At 44.0% G+C, this 17,500-nt stretch overlaps 1 protein-coding gene across 1 annotated transcript in view; it reads right to left on the bottom strand.

The window, feature by feature from the left end:
• frem2a (FRAS1 related extracellular matrix 2a) overlaps positions 1-17,500 on the bottom strand; it is a 209,295-nt gene that overhangs the window by 92,771 nt on the left and 99,024 nt on the right. The window contains exons 6-7 of the mRNA XM_036967727.1: positions 3,531-3,656; positions 2,979-3,230 (exon numbers count right to left, since the gene is read on the bottom strand). Coding sequence (XP_036823622.1) covers positions 2,979-3,230; positions 3,531-3,656 — 378 coding nt within the window. The remainder of the gene's footprint in view (positions 1-2,978; positions 3,231-3,530; positions 3,657-17,500) is intronic.

The following is a 17,500-nucleotide window of genomic DNA, read 5'->3' as shown; positions in this document are numbered from 1 at the left end:
ACTGCACTGGGTGTTTCTCAATATGTTTACTACACTGGGTGTTTCTCAATATGCTTATTACACTGGGTGTCTCTCAATATGTTTACTACACTGGGTGTTTCTCAATATGCTTATTACACTGGGTGTCTCTCAATATGTTTACTACACTGGGTGTTTCTCAATATGTTTACTACACTGGGTGTTTCTCAATATGTTTACTACACTGGGTGTTTCTCAATATGTTTACTACACTGGGTGTCTCTCAATATGTTTACACTGGGTGTTTCTCTTTATGTTTAAAGTGGGTGTTTCTCAATATGTTTACAATGGGTGTTTCTCAATATGTTTACACTGGGTGTCTCTCAATATGTTTACACTGGGTGTTTCTCAATATGTTTACTACACTGGGTGTTTCTTTGACCGTTACTAAAATTACTAAATGACTTAAAAGTGTTTAGCTCCAGATGATCTAGTAAACTATCTAGCTGACAAACAAAGTATATATCATAACTATTGAGTTAACTGTCCAAAATTAGCTAAATAATCCGCAGTTTAGCATTTGCTTTGCTCAACCATGAGTAGCATGTTGAAGTTACTTGTACAACTTCACGAGCTACGAGGTCTTTCCTGCAAGCATTTTATGGCAGAGGAGGCGGTATAAAATGTAGCAGGCGCTCGTTAGCATTTAGCTAGCATCCAGTATTGAATTTGACATTGTTGGGGCGAAACGGTTCTGTTACAGTCTAATGCTATGTAAATGATTGAGTTGAAAAGTATTAAATGTACTGTATGTTATTGAGTGGATAAACACTGTTGTTTACATAAGTTACGTAGGCTGTGAGAACTGACTAGAATCTGTTATTGTTTGTACAATGCTTTAAAGAAGTGGAGCCAAGTCCCGCCATCTCTCGTGTAACCTTGCCTCCTCCTAGGAGGGTCAAGCAGTTCTTTGTGTAGAAGGCCTTGCCTCCCCCTAGGAGGGTCAAGCAGTTCTTTGTGTAGAATAAGTATATCACTGACTATATCACATGACTGTGTGATTCTGTAACTTTGAGTTTGCTCTCAAATTCATCTTGAGTGTAATCACTTGCTTGATTAAACTCTTATTAACTGGATAATGAGTCTCTGCCTGATCCTTGTATCGAGTTTTCCTCAACAACATGTACTTGTTAGTATTGCTAACCTTCGGTTCAATGATGCTTAGTGGGGTTTTGAAAACTTGTGTTCAGTGCTGGTAATACCGTATAGCATGGGATGGCACGAGGACGGTATGAAGGTATAAACATCTGTACCACCCAAGCCTAGCAGTTCTCAGGGCAGTTCTCAGGGCAGTTGTCAGGGCAGGTCTCAGGGCAGTTGTCAGGGCAGTTGTCAGGGCAGTTGTCAGGGCAGTTCTCAGGGCAGTTCTCAAGGCAGTTCTCAGATGCATACTCTGTTTTACACATTTCAAAGCATGCATCGATGCAAGTTTCAACTGAAATATTCCCAGGATCGTCGACGTGATATGACGCAACCATGTTAAAAAAAAATGCAATATTTCTTGAAAACAATGGTGGCTGGTTTTGAGCTGAAGAGAGAGAAACTATAAAAAGTTGCCCACTCACATCTCATCTGTTGCCTGACTACAATATTTTATCTTGACACGTTAATCAATACATAATGTGTTCATTTTGGCATTTTTACCTGCCAACAATATCCTCTGTAGTGTGTGTGGATCGCAAGCTAACTGACAAAGAATTGGTAGCTAGCTAGCTACAAAACCTATGTAGTTGACCTTGGCTAATTACAGGTAACTGCCTAAATGAAGGAAACACCAACATAAAGAGTCTTAATAGGATGCGGTGCACGTTTTAGTTTGTTGTTGTTGAGAAGTGCTGTTATGTCCACTACTATGGTACAGTATGACCACATACTCTATTCTCTTTATATGGTGCCACTACTTTCTACCAGACTTCTATGGACCCTGGGTAGTGCACTATATAGGGAATAGGGTGCACTATATAGGGAATAGTTTGCCATATGAGATGCATCCATAGTTGATGTGCAGAAACGGAGGACTACTCGGAATTTCCTAAAACACAGAGTGCATGTAACTGCCAAAATAAAGGAAACACCAACATAAAGAGTCTTAATAGGATGTGGGGCCACCACGAGATATAACAGCTTCAATGTGTCTTGGCACCGATTCTACCAGAGTCTGGAACTCTATTGGAGGGATGTGACACCATTCTTCCCCCGGGAAATTCCAACATTTGGTGTTTTGTGGATGGTGGTGGAAAACACTGTCTCAGGCGCCACTCCAGAAACTACCGTAAGTGTTGAATTGGGTTGAGATCTGGTGACGGAGACGGCCAGGGCATATGATTTACATCGTTTACATCGCGCACTGTGGATGGGAGCATTGTCATCCCATGGGGGCATAGCCATGTTAGCTAAATTAATGGCCAAAATAATGGCCTGCCCAGCAATTCTTTTTTTACATGACCCTAATCATGATAGGATGTTAAAGTCATATTTAACTCAGGAACCACACCTTTGTGTGAAGCATCTGCTTTCAATATACTTTGTATCCCTCATTTACTAGAAGTGTTTCCTTTATTTTGACAGTTACCTGTACTTTGCATAGCAACACTAGTTGTAGGTATTTTATTTTTTAACATATAAAACTAGCTGGCTAGCTAAATACAATTCACAAATATCTGTGAAACGTTGGCGTTTGATTCGTGTAGCCGTCTTGTTTCGTCTGTATTGGTCAAAGGTAGCGTAGTAGTGTGAGTGCTTCTCAAATGTTGCATTTTATGAGTTCTCCACACTGCTGTCCTCACAAAATGTACTCAAGAGAACGTCCTTTCGAAAACAAACCCATGAGAGTGTGGAGCACAGTAATATGCAGATTGAGAAACAACCAATGACTTTGTCTGTAGTGCCCTCCCTCCCTCCCTCCCTCCCTCCCTCCCTCACTCACTCCCTCACTCCCTCACTCACTCCCTCTATCTTACCATCATCTTGGTCTGGATATATGTTGACTTTAGTGGTGGCGTAGTGTGCACCGAGGCACCCTCCGATGGGCAGGGACAGCGTTACGTTGAAGCTCTCCTCCACCTCGTACAGGGAGTCGTCAATGACGACCACGCCACACTGTTTCTCCGTCTGTCCCTTGTCGAAGCGCAGGATGCTGGCGTGCTCCTCTGGCCTGGAAATATAGTCGGAGTAGGACAGGACTGTAGAGGGGACGGTGCCAGTGGCTGAACCTGAGGGAGAAGGAGAGGAGAGAGGGGTGAGAGAAGGAGAGGTACTGTACCCTGCTGAGAAGAGACAGATGAGGGAAGGAGAGGAGAGAGGCATGAGAGAAGGAGAAGAGAAAGGGATGAGAGAAGGAGATGAGAAATGATTGACAAGGAGAGGAAAGAGGGATGAGAGAAGTAGAGGAGAGAGAGAGATCGAGGGAGAGGTACTGTACCCTGCTGAGAAGAGACAAATGAGGGAAGGCGAGGAGAGAGGCATGAGAGAAGGAGAGGCGAGAGAGAGAGATCGAGGGAGAGGTACTGTACCCTGCTGAGTATAGCAGATCACCATGAGTTCCTGGCTGATGTCTCCACTCCTGTGGACAGGTACCAGCATCTCTCCAACATCCTCCTTTACCCAGTAACTGGCCTGAGGGATGAACACTGTGGACTCTGTAGGAGAGGAGAGAAGGAGTAGAGGAGAGGAGGATCAGGGAGAATGGGAGGAAGGGGAGCAGAGGAGAGGAGGGGATAAGGAGAGAATGAGGAGAGGGAGGGAGGAGAGGAGGTTTGGGGAGGATAGGAGGGGGAGTGGAGGATAGAGAGGAGGGGAGCAGAGGAGAGGAGGGAGGAGGGGAGGAAAGGGGAGGATAGGAGGTTTGAGTGGAGGAGAGGGAGGAGGGGAGCAGAGGAGAGGATGAGAAGAGGAGAGGAGAGGGGGGGAGGAGGAAAGGGGAGGATAGGAGAGGAGAGGAGAGGAGAGGAGAGGAGAGGAGAGGAGAGGAGAGGAGAGGAGAGGAGAGGAGAGGAGAGGAGAGGAGAGGAGAGGAGAGGGAGGGGAAAGGGGAGGATGGGAGGAAGGGGAGCAGAGGAGAGGGGTTGATAAGGAGAGAATGAGGAGAGGGAGGGAGGAGAGGAGGATCGGGGAGGATAGGAGGGGGAGTGGAGGATAGAGAGGAGGGGAGCAGAGGAGAGGAGGGGATGAGAAGAAGAGAGGAAGGGAGGAGGGGAGGAAAGGGGAGGATAGGAGGGGGAGTGGAGGTGAGGGAGGAGGGGAGTAGAGGAGAGGAGAGGGAGCGAGGAGAGGAGGAAAGGGGAGGATAGGAGGGGAAGTGGAGGAGTGGGAGGAGGGGAGGAGAGGAGAGGAGAGGAGGGGATGAGAAGAGGAGAGGAAGAGGATAAGGAGAGGGAGGGAGGACGGGAGGGGGATGGGAGAGTGTTAATCACATGTCAGATCAAACTGAAGCATGTCACAATAACTTGTCTGCATATGAAATGCACCTTCCCTTTTCTTACCTACACTGAAGAACAAGTCAGTTTGACATCCATTTCTACATACTGGGAAGTCACAGTAACCTCACAGTCTCTCTCTCTATCTGTCTCTTTCTCTCTGTCTCTCTCACTCTGTCTGTATCCTGCTCTCTCTCTGTCTCTCTCTGTCTCTCTCAGTCAGAGAAGAGTAAGTGATTAAGAAAGAGAGTTAGAGCCAGTGGAAGTGCCATCTATCAAACGCTAGAACTCAGCGAAGAGAGAAGTTGCTGGTGTCTGTGAAGTGACAGTTATTTTTCCCTCTAGACGCTTAGGGACTAATAATAAGACATGAACATACCGGACTGGACCTTCTCTACATCCCTGATACCGCAGTGTGAGTGTGTGTTTGCTAGGCCAAAGATGACAGAGAGACAGACAGACAGACAGACAGACAGACAGACAGACAGACAGACAGACAGACAGACAGACAGACAGACAGACAGACAGACAGACAGACAGACAGACAGACAGACAGACAGACAGACAGACAGACAGACAGACAGACAGACAGACAGAGACGATTGATGGAGAGAGAAAGATAGAAAGAGAGAGAAAGACAGAACCAATAACGAAGATAGAGATAATTAAGTTACAGTGATATAGATAATGAAGATACAGTGATAGAGATAATGAAGATACAGTGATAGAGATAATGAAGCTACAGTGATAGAGATAATGAAGATACAGTGATAGAGATAATGAAGTTACAGTGATAGACATAATGAAGCTACAGTGATAGAGATAATTAAGATACAGTGATAGAGATAATTAAGATACAGTGACAAAAAAATCAATTCTTTCAACCTGAGACAGAGAGACACCTAATGCATCTTGATGATGTCATCGCTGTAAATCAATCTGTTAAAACCCACGGTTCTCCTGGGCCACACAGCAGGGGTCGTCAGAGTGTCTCTTTCCATATTTCTCTCCTCTCTCGCTTACTCAATTACATTTCAATTTTAGGGGCTTTATCGACATGGCGAAACATATGTTTACAATGCCAATGCAAGTGAAATAAAGGTTAAATAATAAATAAATAAAAATAGATAATAAACAAAAGTATAATAAACAATAAAAAAATGAACACTCACAAAAGTACCGAAAAAAAATTAAAAAGAAATTTCAAATGTCACATTATGTCTATGTACAGTGTTATAGCGATGTGCAAATAGTTAAAGTACAGATATATTTAAAAAATCAACATAAATATGGGTTGTATTTACTATGGTGTGTGTTCTTCACTGGTTGCCCTTTTCTCGTGGCAACAGGTCACAAATCTTGCTGCTGTGATGGCACACTGTGGAATTTCACCCAGTAGATATGGGAAGTTTATCAACATTGGATTTGTTCAAAAATCTTTGTGGATCTGTGTAATCTGAGGGAAATATGTCTCTCTAATATGGTCAAACATTTGGCAGGAGGTTAGGAAGTGCAACTCAGTTTCCACCTCATTTTGTGAGCAGTGTGCACATATCATGTCTTCTCTTGAGAGCCAGATCTGCCTAGGCGGCATTTCTCAATAGCAAGGCTATGCTCACTGAGTCTGTACATAGTCAAAGCTTTCTTTAATTTTGGATCAGTCACAGAGGTCAGGTATTCTGCCACGTTGTACTCTCTGGTTAGGGCAACTAATTGTGTTGCTGTCCTCGGGCTCTGTGGGGTCTGTTTGTGTTTGTAAACAGAGCCCAGGACCCTCTTGCTTAGGGGATTCTTCTCCTGGTTCATCCCTCTCTGTGTTTTTGTCTCTCTCTCTCCGTCTCCCTCAATCCGCACCCCCCCCCCCTTTTTTTTCTCTCTCTCTCTCTCTCCATCCTGTTTCTCCTCTCTCCATCCATATCTGCCCGTCTCTCTCTCTCTCTCTCTCCATCCTGTTTCTCCTCTCTCCATCCATATCTGCCCGTCTCTCTCTCTCTCTCTCTCTCTCTCTCTCTCTCTCTCTCTCTCTCTCTCTCTCTCTTTCTCTCTCTCACTCTCTCACTCTCTCTCTCACTCCATCCTGTTTCTCCTATCTTTCTCTCTCTCTCTCTCTCTCTCTCTCTCTCCATCCTGTTTCTCCTCTCTTTCTCTGTCTCTCTCTCTCTGTCTCTCTCATTCTCTCTCTCTCTCCTGAATATCTCCCGTTTGTCTGTTTTCTCTACTTTTCCTCTCTGTATTTCAGTCTCTCCAGTCATAGAAGAAACAGCAACCTAAACCCTACTCCTAAACACACCAGGGTTATCTTTCAATGGCTGCATTAGAAAAACAACCTCTCATCGTCCCTTTAATTATTAATGTGTGTGTGTGTTTGTGTGTGTGTGTGCGTGCGTGCGTGTGTGTGTGTGTGCGTGCGTGCGTGCGTGCGTGCGTGCGTGCGTGCGTGCGTGCGTGTGTGTGTGTGTGTGTGTGTGCGTGCGTGTGTGTGCGTGCGTGTGTGTGCGCGTGTGTGTGTGTGTGTCTGTGTGTGTGTGTGTGTGTGACTCAGAGCTTTAGGGCAGGAGACTTCACACAGATTAAACTTCACACGTATTAAACCACTAACTGGGTTCGTTCAGTGAGTCATCTAGACATTTTTGGGGGTTTTGGGGCTGTGGCCCAACTGAAGCCTTCTGAGTGTTTGCATTACACACTTAGAGCAAAACATGTATCAAGACCCAAACCACATTTGTGGCCGTGACCCAGCACAAGCATAACGTGTGTGGGCGATGTGTACGTCCTCACACACACTGTAAAGAAAGTAGCGCAGAACAGATAAGAGACCATCCTCGATATTAGTGGTGCATTGAAAAGTATTCTCAACATTATAAGGAGCAGTGTTGAACTAACTAGACTGATCTGACATAGGGTTGACTTTAGGGTCTGACGTAGGGTTGACTTTAGGGTCTGACATAGGGTTGACTTTAGGATCTGACATAGGGTTGACTTTAGAAGAAACTAGAATTATCTGAGTCTTATACACTGATAACACAGAGAGAGACTAGCTACTGTCTTATACCCTGATAACACAGAGAGAGACTAGCTACTGTCTAATACACTGATAACATAGAGAGAGACTAGCTACTGTCTTATACCCTGATAACACAGAGAGAGACTAGCTACTGTCTTATACCCTGATAACACAGAGAGAAACTAGCTACTGTCTTATACCCTGATAACACAGAGAGAGTCTAGCTACTGTCTTATACCCTGATAACAAAGAGAGAGACTAGCTACTGTCTTATACACTGATAACACAGAGAGAGACTAGCTACTGTCTTATACCCTGATAACACAGAGAGAAACTAGCTACTGTCTTATACCCTGATAACACAGAGAGAGACTAGCTACTGTCTAATACACTGATAACATAGAGAGAGACTAGCTACTGTCTTATACCCTGATAACACAGAGAGAGACTAGCTACTGTCTTATACCCTGATAACACAGAGAGAAACTAGCTACTGTCTTATACCCTGATAACACAGAGAGAGTCTAGCTACTGTCTTATACCCTGATAACAAAGAGAGAGACTAGCTACTGTCTTATACACTGATAACACAGAGAGAGACTAGCTACTGTCTTATACCCTGATAACAGGGGTTGTTCATGTCATTAGCAAAAGAAGCTCAACTGATGTCCTCAACGTTAGAACTAAAGGCTGTGCTTGAAAACAAAGCTATAACACAAAGAGTGTGTGTGTCTCTCTCTCTCTCTGTGTGTGTGTGTGTGTGTCTGTGTTGTTTGCGAGTGTGTGTTTGTGTGTGTGTGTGTGAAGCCTCGCAATTAAGAGAAACATCACTAGCCAGACAGTGACTAGCCTCTGGAGAGAGCATCTGAAGGCTAACCCACAGACATCCTCATGCAGCTCTCATGGTTATTTTTTTTTTTTTTTTATTTAAATTTTTTATTTCACCTTTATTTAACCAGGTAGGCTAGTTGAGAACAAGTTCTCATTTGCAACTGCGACCTGGCCAAGATAAAGCATAGCAGTATGAGCAGACAACACAGAGTTACACATGGAGTAAACAATTAACAAGTCAATAACACAGTAGAAAAACAAAGGGGGGAGTCTATATACAATGTGTGCAAAAGGCATGAGGTAGGCGAATAATTACAATTTTGCAGATTAACACTGGAGTGATAAATGATCAGATGGTCATGTACAGGTAGAGATATTGGTGTGCAAAAGAGCAGAAAAATAAATAAATAAAAACAGTATGGGGATGAGGTAGGTGAAAATGGGTGGGCTATTTACCAATAGACTATGTACAGCTGCAGCGATCGGTTAGCTGCTCAGATAGCAGATGTTTGAAGTTGGTGAGGGAGATAAAAGTCTCCAACTTCAGCGATTTTTGCAATTCGTTCCAGTCACAGGCAGCAGAGTACTGGAACGAAAGGCGGCCAAATGAGGTGTTGGCTTTAGGGATGATCAGTGAGATACACCTGCTGGAGCGCGTGCTACGGATGGGTGTTGCCATCGTGACCAGTGAGCTGAGATAAGGCGGAGCTTTACCTAGCATGGACTTGTAGATGACCTGGAGCCAGTGGGTCTGGCGACGAATATGTAGCGAGGGCCAGCCGACTAGAGCATACAAGTCGCAGTGGCGGGTGGTATAAGGTGCTTTAGTGACAAAACGGATGGCACTGTGATAGACTGCATCCAGTTTGCTGAGTAGAGTGTTGGAAGCCATTTTGTAGATGACATCGCCGAAGTCGAGGATCGGTAGGATAGTCAGTTTTACTAGGGTAAACTTGGCGGCGTGAGTGAAGGAGGCTTTGTTGCGGAATAGAAAGCCGACTCTTGATTTGATTTTCGATTGGAGATGTTTGATATGAGTCTGGAAGGAGAGTTTGCAGTCTAGCCAGACACCTAGGTACTTATAGATGTCCACATATTCTAGGTCGGAACCATCCAGGGTGGTGATGCTAGGCGGGGATGCGGGTGCAGGCAGCGATCGGTTGAAAAGCATGCATTTGGTTTTACTAGCGTTTAAGAGCAGTCGGAGGCCACGGAAGGAGTGTTGTATGGCATTGAAGCTTGTTTGGAGGTTAGATAGCACAGTGTCCAATGACGGGCCGAAAGTATATAGAATGGTGTCGTCTGCGTAGAGGTGGATCAGGGAATCGCCCGCAGCAAGAGCAACATCATTGATGTATACAGAGAAAAGAGTCGGCCCGAGAATTGAACCCTGTGGCACCCCCATAGAGACTGCCAGAGGACCGGACAGCATGCCCTCCGATTTGACACACTGAACTCTGTCTGCAAAGTAATTGGTGAACCAGGCAAGGCAGTCATCCGAAAAACCGAGGCTACTGAGTCTGCCGATAAGAATATGGTGATTGACAGAGTCGAAAGCCTTGGCAAGGTCGATGAAGACGGCTGCACAGTACTGTCTTTTGTCAATGGCGGTTATGATATCGTTTAGTACCTTGAGTGTGGCTGAGGTGCACCCGTGACCGGCTCGGAAACCAGATTGCACAGCGGAGAAGGTACAGTGGGATTCGAGATGGTCAGTGACCTGTTTGTTGACTTGGCTTTCGAAGACCTTAGATAGGCAGGGCAGGATGGATATAGGTCTGTAACAGTTTGGGTCCAGGGTGTCTCCCCCTTTGAAGAGGGGGATAACTGCGGCAGCTTTCCAATCCTTGGGGATCTCAGACGATATGAAAGAGAGGTTGAACAGGCTGGTAATAGGGGTTGCGACAATGGTGGCGGATAGTTTCAGAAATAGAGGGTCCAGATTGTCAAGCCCAGCTGATTTGTACGGGTCCAGGTTTTGCAGCTCTTTCAGAACATCTGCTATCTGGATTTGGGTAAAGGAGAACCTGGAGAGGCTTGGGCGAGGAGCAGCGGGGGGGGGGGGCGGGGCTGTTGGCCGAGGTTGAAGTAGCCAGGCGGAAGGCATGGCCAGCCGTTGAGAAATGCTCATTGAAGTTTTCGATAATCATGGATTTATCGGTGGTGACCGTGTTACCTAGCCTCAGTGCAGTGGGCAGCTGGGAGGAGGTGCTCTTGTTCTCCATTGACTTCACAGTGTCCCAGAACTTTTTGGAGTTGGAGCTACAGGATGCAAACTTCTGCCTGCAGAAGCTGGCCTTAGCTTTCCTGACTGACTGCGTGTATTGGTTCCGGACTTCCCTGAACAGTTGCATATCACGGGGACTATTCGATGCTATTGCAGTCCGCCACAGGATGTTTTTGTGCTGGTCGAGGGCAGTCAGGTCTGGGGTGAACCAAGGGCTGTATCTGTTCTTAGTTCTGCATTTTTTGAACGGAGCATGCTTATCTAAAATGGTGAGGAAGTTACTTTTAAAGAATGACCAGGCATCCTCAACTGACGGGATGAGGTCAATGTCCTTCCAGGATACCCGGGCCAGGTCGATTAGGAAGGCCTGCTCACAGAAGTGTTTTAGGGAGCTTTTGACAGTGATGAGGGGTGGTCGTTTGACTGCGGCTCCGTAGCGGATACAGGCAATGAGGCAGTGATCGCTGAGATCCTGGTTGAAGACAGTGGAGGTGTATTTGGAGGGCCAGTTGGTCAGGATGACGTCTATGAGGGTGCCCTTGTTTACAGAGTTAGGGTTGTACCTGGTGGGTTCCTTGATGATTTGTGTGAGATTGAGGGCATCTAGCTTAGATTGTAGGACTGCCGGGGTGTTAAGCATATCCCAGTTTAGGTCACCTAACAGAACAAACTCTGAAGCTAGATGGGGGGCGATCAATTCACAAATGGTGTCCAGGGCACAGCTGGGAGCTGAGGGAGGTCGGTAGCAGGCGGCAACAGTGAGAGACTTATTTCTGGAGAGAGTAATTTTCAAAATTAGTAGTTCGAACTGTTTGGGTATGGACCTGGAAAGTATGACATTACTTTGCAGGCTATCTCTGCAGTAGACTGCAACTCCTCCCCCTTTGGCAGTTCTATCTTGACGGAAGATGTTATAGTTGGGTATGGAAATCTCTGAATTTTTGGTGGCCTTCCTGAGCCAGGATTCAGACACAGCAAGGACATCAGGGTTAGCAGAGTGTGCTAGAGCAGTGAGTAAAACAAACTTAGGGAGGAGGCTTCTGATGTTGACATGTATGAAACCAAGGCTTTTTCGATCACAGAAGTCAACAAATGAGGGTGCCTGGGGACATGCAGGGCCTGGGTTTACCTCCACATCACCCGCGGAACAGAGAAGGAGTAGTATGAGAGTGCGGCTAAAGGCTATCAAAACTGGTCGCCTAGAGCGGTGGGGACAGAGAATAAGAGGAGCAGGTTTCTGGGCATGGTAGAATATATTCAGGGCATAATGCGCAGACAGGGGTATGGTGGGGTGCGGGTACAGCGGAGGTAAGCCCAGGCACTGGGTGATGATGAGAGAGGTTGTATCTCTGGACATGCTGGTTGTAATGGGTGAGGTCACCGCATGTGTGGGAGGTGGGACAAAGGAGTTATCAGGGGTATGAAGAGTGGAACTAGGGGCTCCATTGTGAACTAAAACAATGATAACTAACCTGAACAACAGTATACAAGGCATATTGACACTTGAGAGAGACATACAGCGAGGCATACAGTAATCACAGGTGTTGAGTTGGGAAAGCTAGCTAGACAGTAGGTGAGACAACAGCTAATCAGCTAGCACAACAACAGCAGGTAAAATGGCGTTGACTAGGCAACGGGGCCAACAGATAAAACAAACAAGCAGAATGGAGTACCGTGATTAATGGACAGTCCAGCGTGCATCAGCTATGTAGCCAAGAGATCAGTGTCCAGGGGGCAGCGGTGGATGGGGCAGGGAAGCTGGACTGGCGAGTGTTATCCAGGTTAAAAAAACTAACAATGACTAAATAGCTTGTAGCTAGTTAGCTGGTTAGCTTCTGGGGGTTCTTGAGTGTGTACTAAAAATTAAAAATAATAGCGATTCCGTATCACATTGGGTGAGGCAGGTTTCCGGAAGGTATAAACAAGTTAAAAATCAAAAAGAGATAGAAAGTAAATATGGATCCAGTGAGTGTTTGGGACGCGGCGATTCAGACGGTTAGCAGGCCTGTGCTAACAAGCTAACAGTTTGTAGGCCCGGGGTAAACAAGGTAGCAGTTAGCGGACCGGAGCTGGACAAGCTAGCAGTTAGCAGGCCTAATTAGCAAGCAGGGAGATAGCGAGGGCTAGAGAGTTAGCCTTTGGGGGACTTCGCGATGGGGTGAGTCTGTTTATTCCTCTTCATGCGGTGACATCGATAGACCGGTCATGGGCCCGGGTATTGTAGCCCAGGAGTATGCTACGGTGGTAGCACAGGTGCGCTGGCCGGGCTAGCTTCAAGCTAAGTGCCCTTGGAAACGCTAGCCAGGAGCAATCATTCGGGGTTGCGGTTTAGCTAGATAGCTAGTTGTGAAGATCCAGCTGAGAAATGTTCCGTTTGCGGTGGGAATCCGGGGATGAATCCGGGGATGAATAAAATAAATAGGTCCGTTGTGCTCTGGTTAGAGTCGCGTTGTTCGAACTGGCGAGAGCTTTCCGAGCTAAAGGTTAGCTGATGACCGGTTAGCTGAAGACCGCTAGCACAGCTGGTGGTTAGCTGGCTAGCTTCAGTTGAGGGGTTCCGGTTCCGAAGTAAATATAAATACTTTAAGAAAAATAGCTACGTTGGGTGAGGCGGGTTGCAGGAGAGTATTGGAAGCTTAGGTTTAGCAAAATGTTTTTAAAGAGATATGCTTAGAAAAATATGTAAAAAAACGAAAAAGAAACGATATATACAAGGGACAGGACAGGGCGACTTACTGCTACGCCATCTTGGATGTTGGATGTTGGATGTTGGATGTTGGATGTTGGATGTTGAATTGTTATAGAAACTAGTTATGTTTTCTGGTATTTATAGTCTACATGGATTCTGAATGAAAGGCGGATTCTGATAAAATGACTATAGCGTCTTCAGTCACGATTAGGAAAAATAAGACAAACTAGCCTGACCTCACCTCTAGGGAAGGTAGCAGGGCTAACACACAAACTAGCCTGACCTGACCTCTAGGGAAGGTAGCAGGGCTAACACACAAACTAGCCTGACCTAACCTGACCTAACCTCTAGGGAAGGTAGCAGGGCTAACACACAAACTAGCCTGACCTGACCTCTAGGGAAGGTAGCTGGACTAACACACAAACTAGCCTGACCTGACCTCTAGGGAAGGTAGCAGGGCTAACACACAAACTAGCCTGATCTGACCTCTAGGGAAGGTATACAGGTCATGTCATTCAGAAGGATTGTGTTGTCGATCTTGAAGAGTCTTGATGTCTTGAACAGGGACTTGACTCAGTAACCAGCTGGTTATTTATGTACGATAGATGACAGGTACGTTTGGTTTGTAATCAATGACGCATACTGGTGTTTGCTGTTGTGAGAGTTGTTGTTGGCGTGCTCAATTCATCAACTCTGTCTGGGTGAAGGACCCGGGTTTGAAAGGAGGCACCCTCAATGGCTGCCCGTATAAATACCTGGCCATAGAGTTATATCGAGGGTGCAACTTCCATGAGTGCCCTCCGTCTTCACGTGACCATAGAGTTGGGTAGAGGGCACACCTGCCACAAATGCCCTCTCCCCAACACCACTCTATCGTTCACGGAATTGTGTACAGTCGTTAGCCTAAGTTATGCAAGGTCAATCCACATGCCGTACACTTTAGAAGGATTAGGCATTCCGCTGTCTAGTGTTCTAAGAGAGCATCCTTGGAAATAAGGGAAGCATCCTTACCCTCTGAAGGGATGTGGCTAAAAGCCAACCAACAGCAAGATAGAGGCAGTCCTCATCATTAGTGAAAGTTATCCTAGGCTTATAGACGTGTTTTCTCAACTTTAGAGGGAGCAAGGCAATACACAAAGACCCCTCACAATTAGAGAAACCCTCAGAGAGGGTAGCTAGCACACAAAAAACATAGAGACAACCGTCATCTTTAGAGTACTGCTAGGTTAGTATAGTATGCCCTGAGGTTTAGACAGACTAGAGAGACAAGCTAACCTGTTAAGTGTCCTCGCAATTACGGGGGGAAATCAGGAAAACATCACTATATCAACCTAGCCTCCAGAGAGAATAGCTACAGGCTAACAGGCGGAGACCCAAACAACAGAGAGGGTGTAGTCATCATTAGAGAAGCTAGTGCAGGGCTAACAACAGTCACAGCCAGGGGTTCTCCGGGCCATTAGTTTAAGAAGAAACAGCAGCAAATCTCCTTCTCTTTCCCTCCCTCTCTTTCTCTCCCCTCTCTTTTCGCTCTCTCTTTTCTCTCTCTGTCAAACTTTTTCTGTCTCTCTCGTTCCCCTCTTTCCCTTTCTCTCTCTCCTTCTCTCTTGCTCTTTCTCTCCATCGATCTCTCTCTCTCTCTGTCTCTCTCCCCGCTCTCTCTCTCTCTGTCATATTACAACAAACCAAGCCCTTCCCTCCATATAACCATAATTAACCCACAGGGGAAGAGAAGAAAGAGAGAAAGGAGGAGAGAGGAGAGAGAGAGAGAGAGAGAGAGAGAGAGAGAGAGAGAGGGAGAGAGAGAGAGAGAGACAGAGAGAGACAGAGAGAGAGAGAGAGATCGAGAGAGATAGAGATCGAGAGAGAGAGAGAGACAGAGAGAGAGACAGAGAGACAGGGAGAGAGAGAGAGAGACAGAGAGAGAGACAGAGAGAGAACGTGAGATAATTAAAGAGAGAATGGGAAGAAAAGAGACAGAGGTTTGATAGAGGGAGAAGGAGGAGGATAGAGAGAGAGGTTGGCTAGAGAGAGGGAGAAGGAGGAGGATAGAGAGAGAGGTTGGCTAGAGAGAGGGAGAAGGAGGAGGGTAGAGAAAGAGGTTGGCTAGAGAGAGGGAGAAGGAGGAAGGTAGAGAAAGAGGTTGGCTAGAGAGAGGGAGAAGGAGGAGGATAGAGAGAGAGGTTGGCTAGAGAGAGGGAGAAGGAGGAGGATAGAGAGAGAGGTTGGCTAGAGAGAGGGAGAAGGAGGAGGATAGAGAGAGAGGTTGGCTAGAGAGAGGGAGAAGGAGGAGGGTAGAGAGAGAGGTTGGCTAGAGAGAGGGATAGGGAGGAGGATAGAGAGAGAGGTTGAATAGAGAGAGGGAGAAGGAGGAGGATAGAGAGAGAGGTTGGCTAGAGAGAGGGAGAAGGAGGAGGGTAGAGAGAGAGGTTGGCTAGAGAGAGGGATAGGGAGGAGGATAGAGAGAGAGGTTGAATAGAGAGAGGGAGAAGGAGGAGGGTAGAGACAGAGGTTGGCTAGAGAGAGGGAGAAGGAGGAGGATAGAGAGAGAGGTTGGCTAGAGAGAGGGAGAAGGAGGAGGGTAGAGAGAGAGGTTGGCTAGAGAGGGATAGGGAGGAGGATAGAGAGAGATGTTGAATAGAGAGAGGGAGAAGGAGGAGGATAGAGAGAGAGGTTGGCTAGAGAGAGGGAGAAGGGTGAGGGTAGAGAGAGAGGTTGAATAGAGTGAGGGGGAAGGATGAGGGTAGAGAGAGAGGTTGGCTAGAGAGAGGGATAGGGCGGAGGATAGCGAGAGAGGTTAGGGCGGAGGATAGAGTGCCATCACAGCAGCAAGATTTGTGACCTGTTGTCACGAGAAAAGGGCAACCAGTGAAGAACACACACCATTGTAAATACAACCCTCCCTCTATTATACTATATACCAATTTTTACAAAACTGTGTACTATACTATACTATACTATATTATACTATATTTTAATATACTATATTATACTATATTATACTATATATTACTTTACTATAGCATCTTTACTATATTTTACTATATTATACTGTACTATACTATATTATGCTATACTATATTATACTATATTTTACTAAACTAAATTATACTATACAATATTATATTTGACTGTATTACACTATACTATACTATATTTTACTATAGTATATTCTACTATACTATACTATATTATACCATACTATATTTTACTATACTATATTATTCTGTACTATACTATATTATACTGTACTATATTATACTATATTATATTATACTATATTATTCTATATTCTGCTATACTATATTGTACTGTACAATATTATGCTATGCTATACTATATTATACTACATTTTACTATACTATATTCTAATATACTATATTCTACTATACTATATTATACTATACGATAGTATACTATATTTTACTTTACTATATCATAATATACTATATTTTACTATATTATACTATACTATATTGTACTATATTTTACTATACTATATTATACTGTACTATATTATATTATACTGTGCTACATTATACTATACTATATTCTACTATACTATATTCTAATATATTTTATTTTACTATATCATACTACACTATACTTTACTAAATTATACTATGCTATATTATACTGTACTATACTACATTATACTTTACTATATTATACTATATTATACGATCCCATATTATACTATATTTCACTATACTATATCATACTATACTATATGACACTCATATATTTTATTATACCGTACTATGTTATACTATATTTTCAATACTATATTATACTATACTATACTATATTTTACTAAATTATACTATACTATATCATACTGTACTATACTATATTATGCTATACTATATTATACTATATTTTACTATACTATATTATACTATACACTATTATATTTTACTGTACTACACTATACTATACTATATTATACTATATTGTATTATACTATATTATACTATTTTTTACTATACTATATTCTGCTATACTATATTGTACTGTAACATATTATGCTGTGCTATACTATATTATACTACATTTTACTATACTATATTCTACTATACTGTATTCTACTATACTATATTCTAATATACGATAGTATAATATATTATACTATATTTTACTTTACTATATCATACTTTACTATATTTTACAATATTATACTATACTATATTGTACTATATTTTACTATACTATATAATAATATACTATATTATACTATACTATATTATACTATATTTTACTTTACTATATCATACTACACTATACTTTACTGAATTATACTATACTATATTATAATGTAC

Source organism: Oncorhynchus mykiss, chromosome Y (assembly GCF_013265735.2).
Source record: "Oncorhynchus mykiss isolate Arlee chromosome Y, USDA_OmykA_1.1, whole genome shotgun sequence".
Lineage (NCBI taxonomy): Eukaryota > Metazoa > Chordata > Actinopteri > Salmoniformes > Salmonidae > Oncorhynchus > Oncorhynchus mykiss.
Note: the sequence above shows the minus strand (reverse complement) of the source record. Positions and strands in the feature narration are given on the sequence as shown.